This window comes from Coregonus lavaretus, assembly GCF_964263955.1.
Source record: "Coregonus lavaretus genome assembly, chromosome: 33".
NCBI lineage: Eukaryota > Metazoa > Chordata > Actinopteri > Salmoniformes > Salmonidae > Coregonus > Coregonus lavaretus.
In genome coordinates this window covers 20,344,773-20,361,340 of record NC_140020.1, presented here as the reverse complement: position 1 = coordinate 20,361,340, position 16,568 = coordinate 20,344,773, and the positions used below count along the sequence as shown (strand labels likewise).

The window sequence follows — 16,568 nt, the reverse complement described above, 5'->3', positions numbered from 1 at the left end:
AACAGGCTTAGAGCTGGTTTCACACAAATAATAATCCTAGAGGATCTTCAAGTTTTGGGTGTCTTTCTTCATTTCACTAGAACTGTTTAGGTTTATATCAATAACTGCCATCAAAATCCCTCATAAGGCAGCTATCCCTGTCACTAAGGTGATGTCAGTCCTTCCTCCTCTCCTCTCCTCCTGAGTTTGTAATGGCGAGCAGGGTTTATTAGCCTTGTCAAACTCACAACAGTCCCAGAATGACATAAAGAAGGATCGGACAACAATGACTTAATAGAAGAGCAACTGGAACTTCACAGAGGAGCCATTTTGGCTCCGTTCAGGTCCACTCATTGCTGTTCACTCTGTTCTTCCAGCACAGTACCACTTCCTGCATTAATCTTGACCTATCACTACCCTATCCTTCCTCTATGTGATCCTAGTCCCACGTGGCTGGTCAGGCCCTGGCCTCCAGCAGTTCCAGGAACAGTTTGTGCATGGGCACACGGCCGTCCTGCTTGATGCTGCAGAAGTGCTGCACAGCCCTGGCGGCCGTCTGCCGGAGCAGGGGCAGGGTCATAATGAGCTTGCCTGCCCGCCGAGGGTCCTCCGTGTGCTGAGCACTCTCGTAATCCTGCAGGGCCCCATGGAGCACATCCTGGAGCCTCTGGACTGCATCTACGTCCTCTATCTGCATGGAGTCTGTGGAGAAGGGGAGAGACAGATGGAAAGGAAGGAACATGGATAGGGCAGAGGAAGGAAGATATTGAGAGATGATGTTGGCATATATGCAGAGATTGAACGCTAGCAAAGCCAAATAGTCATTGGAAAATGCATGCCTAACTCAACCTCAATTACACCAACACAGTGAAGTTTCATACCTGAGTTAGCCAGTGAGATGGCCTTGAGGACAACAAACTCCTCCTTTTCAATCCTCATGGCTTTGTATTTCTTCACCAGCTGCAGTATGGTGTTGTTTAGGTCCAGTACACCTGCCAGTTTGGACTGCTCCTCATCCATGATGTAGTCCTTAGCATACACCAGTTTATCCTCCAAGGCCAGCGAGCGAAACACCACACGCAGGATCAGAATCTCCATCCATCCGCTCTGCAGTAGACTCATCTGGTCTGCCAGCGAGAGCGAGGGGAAACCTGGAGAAAGAGGGATGGAGGAGAAAAGGGAGAGATGGAGAGTTTATAGCAAGGTCTAATTAGGGAGGGGAAGGACCATTTTAAAGACATATCTTCATCGAAAAGATACAAACGAAAAGTACACCAAGGTTTCAAAAACATTGGCATTCGAAAATATAATTGTGATGGTTTTAGTCAGAATGGCTGGACCCGTTGGAATTATTAGACCAATGTCAACTGAAGGGTCATTGGATGAGGGGTCAGTTGAGGTAGAGGGGCAGAGGCAGGGGTGTGAAGTAGTTTAATAGTGAAAGCCCATAAGTTGTCAATCCAATAAAGACACCCCCTTTGACAAACAGATACACACCCATGTGAGCATGATTAGATCCACACAATCTGTAGTCTCCTCGCACACACACACACAGCATAATTAAAAACCAGAGGATTCGTTTTACAGAAGGAAAGGAGAAGGGCTTTTTTTTTTTTTACACCATCAGTGATTCTTATCAGGGTCCGGGTGCTTTTATAATCGCCATGTGGATGCCTGTGGCTCCCGCTCCTCTCTTTTCTCTCCCAGATTGATTGGAATGAGAGGGAGCAGCATTGTGTGAGTCTGTGTGTATGTCGTTGTCTTTGAGGACACCTCTATATGGACACACACAAGGGGACACATAAAGGAGCATCAGAGACATCCTCTGTCCCGCAGAGACAAGACAAAGTCGGCAGAGACAAAGAGGTCCTCTTACTTAACCCAGAGTAGTTAGTCCATGAGATGTCATTCTCAACGCTGTAGTAAGGGTTAGGGTATGAGAAGAGCTTGGGACAATGATATGCGTACAGGCTTCAATTTGAGGTTATCTGGGCATGAAGGGTTCAGCTGAGCCCCTACAGACACACACACTAACTTCACAGACAATTTACGGCAGCCTAAAAAAGGCCAAAGTGTGGTGTGAGAGAGGGTCTTAAGCTCATCTTCTCCCAGCCTAGCCCTCAGACAGAATCAACGTCAGTCTCCATGACAGGACCAGGCAGAGGAGGGGACGGGGGACAGGCTGCTGAGTGGCCAAGCTGGACTCACCTCCCCCTGGGCAGTAGCAGATAGCCTGGGCCCCTCTGCCAGGACATTGGTTCCCAGCCATGTGCCGTAGCCTGCCACTCAAACAGAGTTGATGTGACACCACCATTACGGTGCTACCAGGGGTCTAGAGCTGACACTACTTTCTCTCTGTCCTTCCTCACTCTGTCCTTATCTACTGTATCTCTTCCCCTCTCACAACATCTCGCTGACTCTCTCGATCTCTCTCTCTTGCCCTCTCGCTCATTCCCTACCGCCCTCCCACTCTCTCTCTCAGTTTCTCTCTCTCTCCATCATGCCCTCAAGTGGGTCCCTGGTGTGTCTGTGTCGGTGGTTGTTTCTCATGGCTGCGCCACTCCTCCAGAGAGACAAATGCTCCACTGGCAAAGGGCTACAAATACACACATCCATGTGACTGATTATGTTAGACTCCCACTCTGACAGTAAACACTGGTGACAAGCAGAGAAGAAGAGTTCCAAGGCAGCCAGGAGGGGAACGCTTTGTTGCTCTTCATCCTTTCTTTGAGAACGAAGAAAGTGCTGAACAGGAAAGTCTCAGACACGCACGCACGCGAACGCACACACACACACACACACCTGCTTAGGCAGCTTGTTGGGTAAGCATTACTGGACAAGCATCAACAAAAACACAGGTGTTTCCCTGGTGATGTTTTGGGTGTGAACAGGACATTAACTGCTGATAGAGCCAAAATACTTTCATCTGAGTGAGAGAGAGAAAAAGCTTGGGGAAAGAGAAAGAGAGTGAAGGAAGAGATACTGGATATATGTGATTGAATTCAGGATCGGGGGCGTTTGACGCCATTTCCTACTTCACAGTAGGGATGTTAATTATATGCATATACATACACACACTACCAGTCAAAAGTTTGGACACACCTACTCATTCAAGGGTTTTTCTTTATTTTCACTATTTTTTACATTGTATAATAATAGTGAAGACATCAAAACTATAAAATAACACATATGGAATCATGTAGTAAACAAAAAAGTGTTAAGCAAATCAAAATATATTTGAGATTTGAGATTCTTCAAAATAGCCACCATTTGCCTTGATGACAGCTTTGCACACTCTTGGCATTCTCTCAACCAGCTTCACCTGGAATGCTTTTCCAACAGTCTTGAAGGAGTTCCTACATATGCTGAGCACTTGTTGGCTGCTATTCCTTCATTCTGCGGTCCAACTCATCCCAAACCATCTCAATTGGGTTGAGGTCAGGGGATTGTGGAGGCCAAGTCATCTGATGCAGCACTCCACCACTCTCCTTCTTGGTAAAATAGCCCCTACACAGCCTGGAGGTGTGTTGGGTCATTGTCCTGTTGAAAAACAAATGATAGTCCCACTAAGCCCAAACAAGATGGGATGGCGTATCGCTGTAGAATGCTGTGGTAGCCATGCTGGTTAAGTGTGCCTTGAATTCTAAATAAATCACAGACAGTGTCACCAGCAAAGCACCCCCACACCATAACACCTCCTCCTCCATGCTTTACGGTGGGAAATACACATGCAGAGATCATCCGTTCACCCACACCGCGTCTCACAAAGACACAGCGGTTGGAACCAAAAATCTCAAATTTGGACTCCAGGCCAAAGGACACATTTCCACCGGTCTAATGTTCATTGCTCATGTTTCTTGGCCCAAGCAGGTCTCTTATTCTTATTGGTGTCCTTTAGTAGTGGTTTCTTTGCAGCAATTCGACCATGAAGGCCTGAATCACACAGTCCCCTCTGAACTGTTGAGATGTGTCTGTGACTTGAACTCTGTGAAGCATTTATTTGGGCTACAATTTCTGAGGCTGGTAACTCTAATAAACTTATCCTCTGCAGCAGAGGTAACTCTGGGTCTTCCATTCCTGTGGTGGTCCTCACGAGAGCCAGTTTCATCACAGCGCTTGATGTTTTCGCGACTGCACTTGAAGAAACTTTTCAAAGTTCTTGAAATGTTCTGGATTGACTGACCTTCAAGTCTTAAAGTAATGATGGACTGTCGTTTCTCTTCACTTATATGAGCTGTTCTTGCCGTAATATGGACTTGGTCGTTTACCAAATAGGGCGATCTTCTGTATACCCCCCCCCCCCCCCCCCTTTCATACTTCAACTATTTGCACATTGTTACAACATCGTACATAGCCAATAATGTAACATTTGAAATGTCTATATTGTTTTAAAACTTTTGTATATTTACCTTGTTTATTTCCCTTTTTGTTTATTGTCTATTCCACTTGCTTTGGCAATGTAAACACAAGTTTCCCATGCCAAGAAAGCCCTTTGAATTGAATTGATTTGAGAGACAGAGAGAGAAACTAGGGGGCTGTCACAAGCTCAACCATGTATCCACAACAGAGTGGAATGCAAACTCAACGGAGGGGCTGAAGATAGATGGCCTCTTTCCTCTTTATCTCCACCATCAGTGTGTGTCCGATGATCCATATGTGTTGTCACTACACAACTAAACCATAGATTGATCTTAATAGGCTTAAACAGCTTCTCTTGCTTCCAACGCTTCCATCCAGCAGAGCACTAATCTAGAAGTTCAGCTTCGCTTGCTTCCAACGCTTCCATCCAGGAGAGCACTAATCTAGAAGTTCTTCCTAAACACTTCTCTTAGCAGCGGGAAATATCCTTTGGGACGAAGGGCAGAAACATTAAGGGGGTAATTCCGACCTGAGTTAAGCGGGCGTAAATGGAACTTAATTCTTATGCACTTTTCTCTCTCCACGTATTCTGACCTTGAATTTAAGCATGAGAATAGTATGATATTCACCCGCTATTCATTTGGGGTGGAGATTTAATAAATGAAGGTGTGGCGGAGGTTTGTCTACAGATGCGCCGTGTTCTGACCTTGACCTAATTCCCTAATAATTCCACCACCTTTACTCGCGAGGAAGCCATGAATAAGGTCTAGCGAATCTGCCGCTTCCAAGTGGAAAAAGCATCTATTTTATTTTTTCCGATATAATCTCCATGCACTGTAATTTATACATTTATAAGAGTTATCAATAAGAGCTAGGTAAATGAGTAATCCTTTTGGAGAACACATAGCAATTGTTTTATACTATTTTTCCTTATGATCCCTGGAGATGAATGTGAAACCAGTCATATGGAAGCAAACTGAAAATCGTGATAACATTACATGTTTTGTGGCCCTTTTTCCACAGTGATGTCGGGCCCTAAGAGTATTTAAGACTGCCACATTAAGGTTGTGAAGGAAACTATTGCTAATACTTCCAGGTAGCACTAGACTCTGGCACATCCTTACCTTTGCTTAGCAGACTACAGACACACAGACACAGACACAACCACAACCACACACAGACACACAGACACACACACACACACACACACACACACACACACATACACACAGTTTTCTGTTTCTGGACTAAAGTCTTAATCCAACACAGGGGGCAATAATCTCCACTCTGAGCTGATAAGAGTCTTATTGAATATTATGTATTTTTTATAACTGTGTGTGTGTGTGTGTGTGTGTGTGTATATACCCATGTATTCGTATATGTGTGTCTGTGTGTGTTTTCCTACCTGGGATGTGTTTGGCCCAGCCGATGTTGACAACCAGTTCGCGGTCGGCAAGGTCACACAGTGTGGTCAGGGCTTTGATGTCACTGTCGGGGACGGTGGGGTCCGGCATGGCAAAGATACTCTCTGGTTCAGCCACCAGCAGGAGAGAGACCACCTTATTCTCTACCAGACCACCTAGAGGAACTGAGAGAGAGAGACAGAGACAGCGAGAGCAAGAGAGAGAGCAAAAAATAAAGGCAGGTAGAGTGTGTTTTGTATTCTTGAAATTACTACTTAAGTAGTTTTTGGGAGTATCTGTACTTTACTATTTATATTTCTGACAACTTGTACTTTTACTCCACTACATTCCTAAAGAAAATTATATACTTTTTACTCCATACATTTTCCCTGACACCCAAAAGTACTTGTTGCATTTATTATGCTTAGCCGGACAGGAAAATGATCAAATTCACACACTTATCAAGAGAACATCCCTGGTCATCCCTACTGCCTCTGACATGGCGGACTCACTAAACACATACTTAGTTTGTAAATGACGTCTGAGTGTTGGAGTGTGCCCCTAGCTATCCGTAAATTAAAATAAACAAGAAAATGATGGCGTCTGGTTTGCTTAATATAAGCAATTTGAAATGATTTATACTTTTACTTTTGATACTTAAGTATATTTTAGCAATTACATTTACTTTTGATACTTAAGTATATTTCAAACCAAATACTTTCAGACTTTCACTTTTACTTGAGTCATTTTTTATTAAGGTATCTTTACTTTTACTCAAGTATGACAATTGGGTACTTTTCCCACCACTGATTCTTACATGTTCTCTTCTGTGGCAGGCCGTGTTGAGGGTTGAGGTAGGGGCTGTTCTCAGAGTCTATCCTTCTCTTGTACTTCTGTCTGCCCCCACGGACCCGGTCCAGACGCACACCTGAGAGAGAGAGAGAGAGAGAGACACACACACACACACACACACACATTTAGGTACATTAAACACACACACATAAATGTACACAAAAACACAGTACTCCTGTTTAGCAGACTACCCCAATTTCAAAACCAGGAGAGTGATGCACTCTTCAAGTTCATTTGATTGACATTTCTCCCTCGTGACATCTCTAAGATTATAGGGAGCCTTAGAGAGAAGTCACATTGCTGGCATAGCAACATCAACCCTGTAACACAATATGTTACAGGGTCATCTTAACAAGCTCAGCGGTAACCTTATCGCCATGGAGATGAGGAGCTAACAGCAAGGTTAGGGGGGTAAGAAGGGAAACATGGTGGGGGTTGGTCACAGCGGACCATTTACATACACACACAAACACACACAGACATGCACATACATGCACATACATGCACATACGCCCATAGTTTCAAGTTCAAGTTTCAAGTTCAAGTTTTTAATGTCACGTGCACTAGTACAGGGAAATGCCTTTCTTGCTTGCTCTTTCCCAACAATGCACTATAAAATAAATGAAAAAGTCAAGTAGAACAAAAACACACGAGAAATAGAAATAATAACAACACGAGAAAGTAAGTAAGCTATATTATGTCGTAGAAACATTTGACTAAGAAATAATCAACTCAAACAAAATATCTCTATAGACACGGAAGCCTGTGAATTCAAGAATTTAGACTCTTTATTGCATAACAAAAAGCCTGAGTTTTTTCTCCATGGATAAACTGTCTCTCTCTGACTTAGAGATCTCTTTTATACACACAAATAAACAAACATGCGCACATTCCTAACTTATTTTAGTTCTGCACCGTCCTTCTTTTTCAACATCCAGCTGTCACATAATGTCCACTCCAAAAGGTCATGAATGCTTTTTCTATATGAAGCCTTTTCATTCTATCATTCTATTGGCTGCGTAACGCAGGCCCCCTTCTTAAAACAGAACTAATGCAATGCACACTGTTGAACGCCTCTGTGAAAGAACACATGCATTCATTTAAAACATAGCATACACTTAATGTCTACATTTCTTATTTAAACATGTTTCTTAATTATACAATATCAAACATGTTTATTACATTTTACCTTTGGCATCTCCCCACATGTCATAATGATACATAAAATAATCCTACATATCCCCCCTATGGGACATTCCAATATTGTCCCAAATAATACAAAGATTAATTACCAAATATATGTAAGCATATGCAGTTACTTATTCTTAGCCTTGCCACATTTGGTTTCACTTCACACACACATATTCAACCCAATATATCTTCCTCATTACTTGACCCATCCTGATGAGGACCCAGAGCCCAGTCAGGTATAGGATACAAGTCAGGAAGGTTCTCCTCTAAATTAACCTCCACATTTTCCTGTTGGGCTTTGTAACCATGACAGACCCATCCACCCCCAGGGACAACTCCATACAGACATTCAGGATTCCCAATTGGACAGTCCATTGGTCCTCCTTTAACATTACAAGATTTCCCAAATTTATTAACATACTGTCCTGGAACTCCCTGAACTGGGTGTATTTCTTTGGCTGAAATAGTAACATTTGTCTGTACAGTCATTTGTTTTACTGTGGTTTGAATCAAAAGTGATTTTAACAAAGGTAGTATACAACAAAACACTACTCCCATTACTACAAGTGATATTCCTATCATTATTCCCATCTTTGTAAACATTGCACCCCATTTTCTCAAAGTTAATTCCATCCAGTCCCAAACATGAACATCATACCCAGCATTCTCCTTAACCTCTTTTCGTAGTCCCTTGAGTTTAGTCATTGCTTCCGTGAAAGAACCATCCGGGGCAGTATTATTGGGGATAAAAGTACAACATTCATCTCCAAACATAACACAAACTCCACCTTGGCACATATCGATACTGGCCGAATGTACATTTATATTATAATAATTCTAGCATTAACTTCCTCATACCAAGAATTACATCAGATCAGTACCCTAATGCATTGTCCCAATTACTATAAATTTAGTAGTGTATAATACCTCCTTAATCAACAAACACTCCCTTCCTCTACCGGCACTCAATCTCCTGGCGTCTTCATTATGTCCTTCATAGTTCTTCATAGTTCATATTCCAATGTCACACCTGAACCACCACACCTCCACCATCATCCTGTTTTGTCCATGTGCAAACCAGTATACCCAAATTAGGAAGAATGTTGCATTTGCATAGACATCTTTCCTCACATTCTTGAAAGAAAAAGCACAAAAGAGAAAGCATTTGATTGCTTTGATTTGATGTTGAATTCAGGTCAGAGGTGGGTCAGACAGGAACATCTTCAACGCCTTTGTTGTTCCTCTTCAGCCGAGTAGAGGATTTTTGGTTTTTATTGAGGTTTACACCGTTCTGAGCCAATTGATCTCTGCAATGCATTACGACACCATCCGTTGTAACCTCAGGAAAGGACAGATCATAACAGTTCAGTTGAGTTAATTTCCAATCCAAAACATCCCTATTAACATTGTCTACATGACAAATCATTATGTTTCACATTCTCCCTTGAATTCTTCCAAATTATATAACCCAATTGTTTTATTGTAACATTCCTATATTTTTGCTCATAACAATTGCTTACACTTCTCTCTTCTAATAACACTTTCCCCTGGAAATCTAACACCAAATACTACATCAAATTGTTTATCTAAGTATTGGACTGTTTTCCTTATGTCTATGATTCACCTGTCTCTTTCTTTCATTACCCTAAGGTCACACTACCCCATGTGACTTCCCCATACTCTTTGTGCTGGTTTCTCACACACCAATACTATTTAACCCTTGTATTTAAATAGTGATCCCTTCCTGTATTTTTAGTTATGGTTCCTGCCTGTGCAAGAATCTACATTCTACTCCTGCCTATATCCCTTCTATGTCTTGTTCTTCTGCTCTTTATTTTATTATCAGTACTCCATTCCCCTTATTCTCAGGTAACTAGTCTAGTACATATTAATCAATGATAAGGATATCTGGTGCGTCTTGGAGGTCTGGGATCTCTCAATCATCAGTTCCCTCACTCTGGTACAATGGTTAAGATGATACCCAATACTCCCCTCTATCAGTACCATCGTTGGTATAACCTGGACAACGATATGTAGGTCACTTCTGTTGTTAACCTTCCCCCGTCACTAGGGTCTCCGGATCAGCCAAAGTCCCTCTCAATCTATAGACATCGGTCTGTGAAAAGTGTCCTTCTTTCAGCCTTTCCATAGGGAAGCTCAGAGTTACTGCTGCAAAGACACAAGCACAGACACACACAAAAGACAACAATGCTACCCAATGGCTGAGGTTGGAACACTCCTATAGTGGGGAACATGGATCTTAGTATCTGTCTCCACCACTTTTACCATCATTAAGGTAGCCTACAACCCTGGTGCAGGCCCCTCCACATAGGGTCTTTCCAGCTCTTTCTTCTGTAGTCTTTTGCCATCACATAGTCTCCAGGGCACAGAAAATACTCAGATTATCCTACTCAGTTGGGCAGAGTTATCTTCACTCATGAAAATAAAATCTTAAGAACATTGTTATGTTAGGTGAGACACAGTATGCTACTCCTGTCCTCTCATCCGTCAAGAGAAGCCTTGAGATTATGAAGCACACCTGCTTCCAGCTTGTTGTCATCCACTTATTTCATAGACAGACCACCTCTACACCATGCCTCCTATTACAAAAACAAAAATGATTTAACCTAACCCATAACACATTATTACTACTGCTCACATCCTTAATACTCCTTGCATACTTCCCCCCTTGGACACATACATCACATCGTGATTCATGTGTACAAAAAACAAAACAAAACAATGTTGCCTATCAAACCTAACATAATAACTAACCTTAAAATGACAACCCTTGAGCATATCTTTACTTAACTGTATTCTATAACACTATTCAAGGAATACTTCTCCTTCAGGACTAACTCTCTCACTTCATCCTTGTCCTGTTTAGACTAATTTATATATAGGATTTTTCCAATTTGTAAACTTCTTCACAATTATCCTTATTTTATCTAACCCCTTAATTCAGCATGCCTCTAGAATTCATAGTGCGGGTGATCAGGTCACACTATGAAGCCAGGACAGATTTCAGAGGTCATTGAAATCATTCAATGAATTGTTTCATCCTATAGTCTACTACTTCTAACAACCATCAAAACCTTTCATAGATGTTGTAATTCCTTAGTACAGCTCTTTTCAAAATAAATCATACATATTTACTTATCCCTCAGTAAATAACCCAAATTACATGTGTATGCCCCTTTAAGATATTTCACTTCCATCCTGTCAAAAAAACCCAAATAGAAATAAAAATCCTATACAACTAACTTTTCATACTAAGTAGTTTGTTTGTGGTTATTTGAACACCATACAGTAAAACAATAAACAAACAAAAATGGCCAGGCCTTATTTATTTTTGTAGCTCCCTATGACAACCTAAAAATAAAACTACTTAATTTTACTATCTAGTTCCACCCTAGCCTACAGACTTTTTAAACCTCCCACTAAAGAAATCCCCATGTTCCTGGAAGAGAAAGTATACATGTCGTTAACATATAATCAACAATCCAAAGATAGTAATTACACACAAAACATCATACATATCCCCAGTCCTATCTCATCAACAATCATTAACCCCAGCATCCATTTAAAATTGTTTGATACGTCGCCCTACTTTACCCCTAACCTAATAATATAGGAGACTCCCATCAATCCTTAAAAGAAAACTCCCACTTAGAAGACACTAGATAATAACCCATTTTATTAAGTTAACTACACCTTCCACCATTGTCATTTGTTTAATCTAACAAAACCTTATTCAATGACTACCACGTACTCTCCTCTCCATACCCATTATCATTTTAGCAGATGCTCTTTTTCCAAACAACACTCCATTCATGAGCTCATACCTTTCTATACTTATACTAGCCCCCCTTGGGAATCGAACACCCAACCCTGGCGTTGCAAGCACCGTGCTCTACCAACTGAGCTACAGCGGACCACAGATGAGCATATAGTGCCTTTTTCTGATAATGTTATAATTGTAGCCTATTGCATTACTTTAGTTTAAAATATAAGTTTGTTTATTCAACAAATCCAGAACCCACTATAAATTGATGCTATTCCCTCAGCAAAAAAGCCAACGCTCCTTGCATCCCCTAGTTCACGTAATAAAAATACATTATCATTCTAAAATTCACCAAATATTCGCATACATTACTGATGTCACGCAAACCATAGAATAAAGTAATAACAATTAGAATTTTGTCAAATAAATTTTTTCCATCCAGCTATTCAAACTTTCTTTAAATAACTATTTCAGCTCGATACAGTCAAACAAGTATGACTCTCTTTTAACCGGAAACTAATTCATGGCATTAGTAAAGTCTATTCACATCCCAACAATAACTAATAATATATGTATATTCATATATTAAACTACCTTACTTTCATTCCAGTCTACCTAAACAATTCAAATTATGGCCAAATCTCTTATCCAAATTGCCAGTCCGCTATTCAAATGTAACTGTCCTTTCTGATTTAGACTATAGACACTCCTCCTTTCCCGTTGAATAAGTGAGTCCTTCAGTCTGAAAAGACGCAGGCTACTAGATCTTCCAATCTTATCCTGACTGTTCCTTCAATCTAAACACCCCACAACTATAGCTAAACTATACTTAGAAACCCTAGACTCTGTTCAGCGATGCAGAATCTATGCTTTATCGAAATGACAAGTTAATCCTCTGTTATTCCAATGATAATGGTCAGTAATTTTAGTATCTAACACATACCACACTTTATCAGAAAATAGCTTTGAAGGACACAGATCTCACACGCTCAACGTACTCAACTTAGCAGTCAACAAGTCAAACCCCACATTCATTGATTTGGAAACAGATCTAACAACCTAACCAAATGAATTATATATATGCTTCTGAAATAATAGATAGTTTATTATATTGCTTAATTCTACCACATGTCCTATGTACTCTCTCCCATTTCCACGTCTGTCTACGTGTTTGAGCAAGTCAACACCTATAATTTTATCCAATCCCTCATATTTACCATACCCACATAAAATTCATTATACTCCAATTTATTCATATCTACCAAACCCTTCATGTTTCTAATTATTCTTTATTGCCACAATCTGTTAATCACCATCTAGTCTCAGCAGAACAAACAACAAATTACTCAAATCCTTTCCCTTAGTCATAGAATCCTCCTAGAATCATATAGGCTGGTCACTATTCCCCGATCTTACAAAATTCTATGACAGGCATTGTTGTACGAAACTCCAAGATATCATATACAAGAAAAGCTTATTATTTCAATGTATATATAATTATCAAACACACCTCTATATCTCATCATTCAAACTTCAGAGTGTGACCAATTTACATCATTATACCACTCTTATTCCATATTTATGTTGTTCTTAAACGCCCTTAATTACTTTGTATAACCTACAGGAATATTTTATTCTATCAAAAGGCCCAAATTTGAAGTGTTAACCCTATTCTAGTTATTATTTTACGTAGTCAATTTATCATAATACTGCATTACCTCTAAAGTTTCTAAATATAATGTCAGACACATACCCTAACAGATTTATCAAATTACAATGCATAGACGTCGTATGACCACACCAATAAATGTGACCTGTTCCTCCAACAGGATTTATTCTACCCCTCCTGGTAACGTGAATTTTCTACACTCAGTTGGTCAATGAATATCCACGCACCATTTATTCTTCTCTTTCCTAATGTGAGATTGGGCACACCCTTTGTCCATCAGACAGAAGCTTCAAACAACCTCAAATAGATTTCCTTTCCTTACAGAAAGGCTATTTACTTGCAGGATTTCATATTATTCTCACTCACACAGATGAGTAGCCACTTGTGCCCAAATGAATCAGACAGTTGAATGACTCACAGCCACCAAGGTAAACCACTCATGAGCAGATGAGCAGACCTAGTCTTGGTTTACACTTTATCAAAAAGTTTGAGCCCCTGTGATTATTTAACCCGTTCACCTACTCAAGATGACCCAACTTTTTTACCTGTCCCACCCTACCTAATTTTGGCATCACCACACACAGGATGATGACCTGCCCGTTCAGTCCTCTGGAATTTTAGCTTTCCAAAGCGTTTATCCACAGGATTTATATTTATTAGCCGCCTAGGTCTTAAGCTTTCTCAAGACCTAATTTTGGCATCACCACACACAGGATGATGACCTGCCCGTTCAGTCCTCTGGAATTTTAGCTTTCCAAAGCGTCTATTCACAGGATTTATATTTATTAGCCCCCTAGGTCTTAAGCTTTCTCAAGACCTAAGTTTGGCATCACCACACACAGGATGATGACCTGCCCGTTCAGTCCTCTGGAATTTTAGCTTTCCAAAGCGTCTATTCACAGGATTTATATTTATTAGCCCCCTAGGTCTCAAGCTTTCTCAAGACCTAAGTTTGGCATCACCACACACAGGATGATGACCTGCCCGTTCAGTCCTCTGGAATTTTAGCTTTCCAAAGCGTCTATAAACGATATACTTTTGCTACACGTTCATAGCGGTATTCGAAGGACTTAACATGTTATTCCTGATCACTCAACCAGCTGGACAGCCGCCCGTGTCGAAATGACCCGGACAGAGCAATCAGCAAGATGAATCAGCTGAATCAACTGAATCAAATGAATCAAATCAATTGAACAGACGGTTCTGACAAACAACAGCGACATGTATTCTTAAATTCAAAAGCTCCTAGTGTCTAACTTTCTGGTTCTTAAATTTGGAGAGACCTACTTGGTATTTCTTTAGATGTTGCCGAGCCCCGGATCGGACCACACAAACGTTTATACTATATTAGTAAGAACTTGGCTTACCTTTTAAAAGCGGCCGCTTTTGTTTGTATGGTCCGTCCAAGCCGTTTCACAACCGCAGATGCACACCGTCTCTGATCCCTATCAGGTCCCATCTGGGGTGCCAAATATGTCGTAGAAACATTTGACTAAGAAATAATCAACTCAAACAAAATATCTCTATAGACACGGAAGCCTGTGAATTCAAGAATTTAGACTCTTTATTGCATAACAAAAAGCCTGAGTTTTTTCTCCATGGATAAACTGTCTCTCTCTGACTTAGAGATCTCTTTTATACACACAAATAAACAAACATGCGCACATTCCTAACTTATTTTAGTTCTGCACCGTCCTTCTTTTTCAACATCCAGCTGTCACATAATGTCCACTCCAAAAGGTCATGAATGCTTTTTCTATATGAAGCCTTTTCATTCTATCATTCTATTGGCTGCGTAACGCAGGCCCCCTTCTTAAAACAGAACTAATGCAATGCACACTGTTGAACGCCTCTGTGAAAGAACACATGCATTCATTTAAAACATAGCATACACTTAATGTCTACATTTCTTATTTAAACATGTTTCTTAATTATACAATATCAAACATGTTTATTACATTTTACCTTTGGCATCTCCCCACATGTCATAATGATACATAAAATAATCCTACAATTACAGGGTCAGTTCCAGGGTTAGTGCCAATACCATACGCACATTCCACCATCCAGTGGTATCCAAAGAGAATCTCATACTAATGTGACTTGAGAGAGCTTTTATTAGCATGAGGGGATAGCGTTAGGGTTACGGTTGAGCCAGGATGTGGACGTGAAGCTAGAGGTAGGGTTGAGGCTCAGGGGTTTCATACTCTTAACACATCAATAGTCCATGAATAGTAAGATAAGAGGGGCCAGGGTTAAGGGGTGAGGGAAGGTATTAAGGATTGGATAGCCGGGTAAGCTAGGACCCCTGGACCTTTAGTGATGTCAGTCCTTCCACTGTGGTCGGAAACACGGTCTGGATTAGTCTAGCGGTTGGCAGGTGCTACAGTTTGAAGTTTGTGACGGGTGATGAGGGTGTGTCTGTAGGGAGGGATTTCACTGTGTTGACACACACACTGGATTATATGAAAGCAAAGGAGCAATAGGTGTGTTAGTGTGTAAGGTTTGTTCTGTATGTATGTATGTGTGTGTGGGTGTGAGGATGGTCAAAGAGTTAAACATAGGCATCTGAGCTAAGTGTAACTCTTCAGAGAGGAATGTGCTGACAACCAAAGGGACAAGAATAGCCCTGAAGGATAACAGTGTACAAACACATACAGACACACACACACACACATACATACACAGACACACATTCTACACTCTACATCTCTCTGTGTCGGAGAGATCTGAGGGTTCCAATAAGGAGGCGGGTGTTGGGTCACTTCCCCTCCCCCCTCCCCTCTCCCCTCTGCCCTCACCCCTGTTTGAAGTCCCCCTGCACCCTTCGAAGGGGGCTTTACACATTCCCAAAACACACCCGGCAGGATCAAGAGCACGGATATCCACTGAGCACAAGAAAACTGACCCGGATCACCATTCTACATGACATAATTTCCCCCTGGGAGAGACCCGGCACATATAGCCGTCTGCATGTACTGTATGTGTAGTAGAAAAGCCACTGACTGAGGAACTATCCTAAGCTGCTTCGGCTAATGGTCTGATGTCAACGAATGCCCTTCCTTATTAGCCTACTGCAAGCTTGTTAGTCAGGCTCTGGGTCATGAAAGGACGTCAAAAGCTCTTATTCTTTAAAGAGATAAACAAACTAAAGAATGGAGCTATTTTTGTGTATATAATAAGGTCAAGCCTTACCTATATCATTAGAATTCTACTCATTCTATTTCAACGGTGTGACCAGAACTTAGATTGTCTTCCATGTGATTAGTGCTATGTGATATGATTAGGACAAACCTCATAGATGCACACTGCTCTGGGGAGAGAGTATGCA

General features: G+C 41.1%; 1 protein-coding gene across 3 annotated transcripts in view; it reads right to left on the bottom strand.

The window, feature by feature from the left end:
* Nucleotides 1-436: 436 nt before the first annotated feature.
* LOC311108783 (estrogen-related receptor gamma-like) overlaps nt 437-16,568 on the bottom strand; it is a gene marked incomplete at both ends in the record, with an annotated part of 34,959 nt that continues 18,827 nt past the window's right edge. For 2 of the 3 annotated variants that reach the window (XM_084151531.1, XM_084151532.1), the window contains 4 exons: nt 437-681; nt 861-1,130; nt 5,744-5,926; nt 6,559-6,669. In XM_084151531.1, the coding sequence (XP_084007657.1) occupies nt 437-681; nt 861-1,130; nt 5,744-5,926; nt 6,559-6,669 (809 nt within the window). The remainder of the gene's footprint in view (nt 682-860; nt 1,131-5,743; nt 5,927-6,558; nt 6,670-16,568) is intronic. The other variant, XM_084151533.1, reaches the window with a different exon arrangement.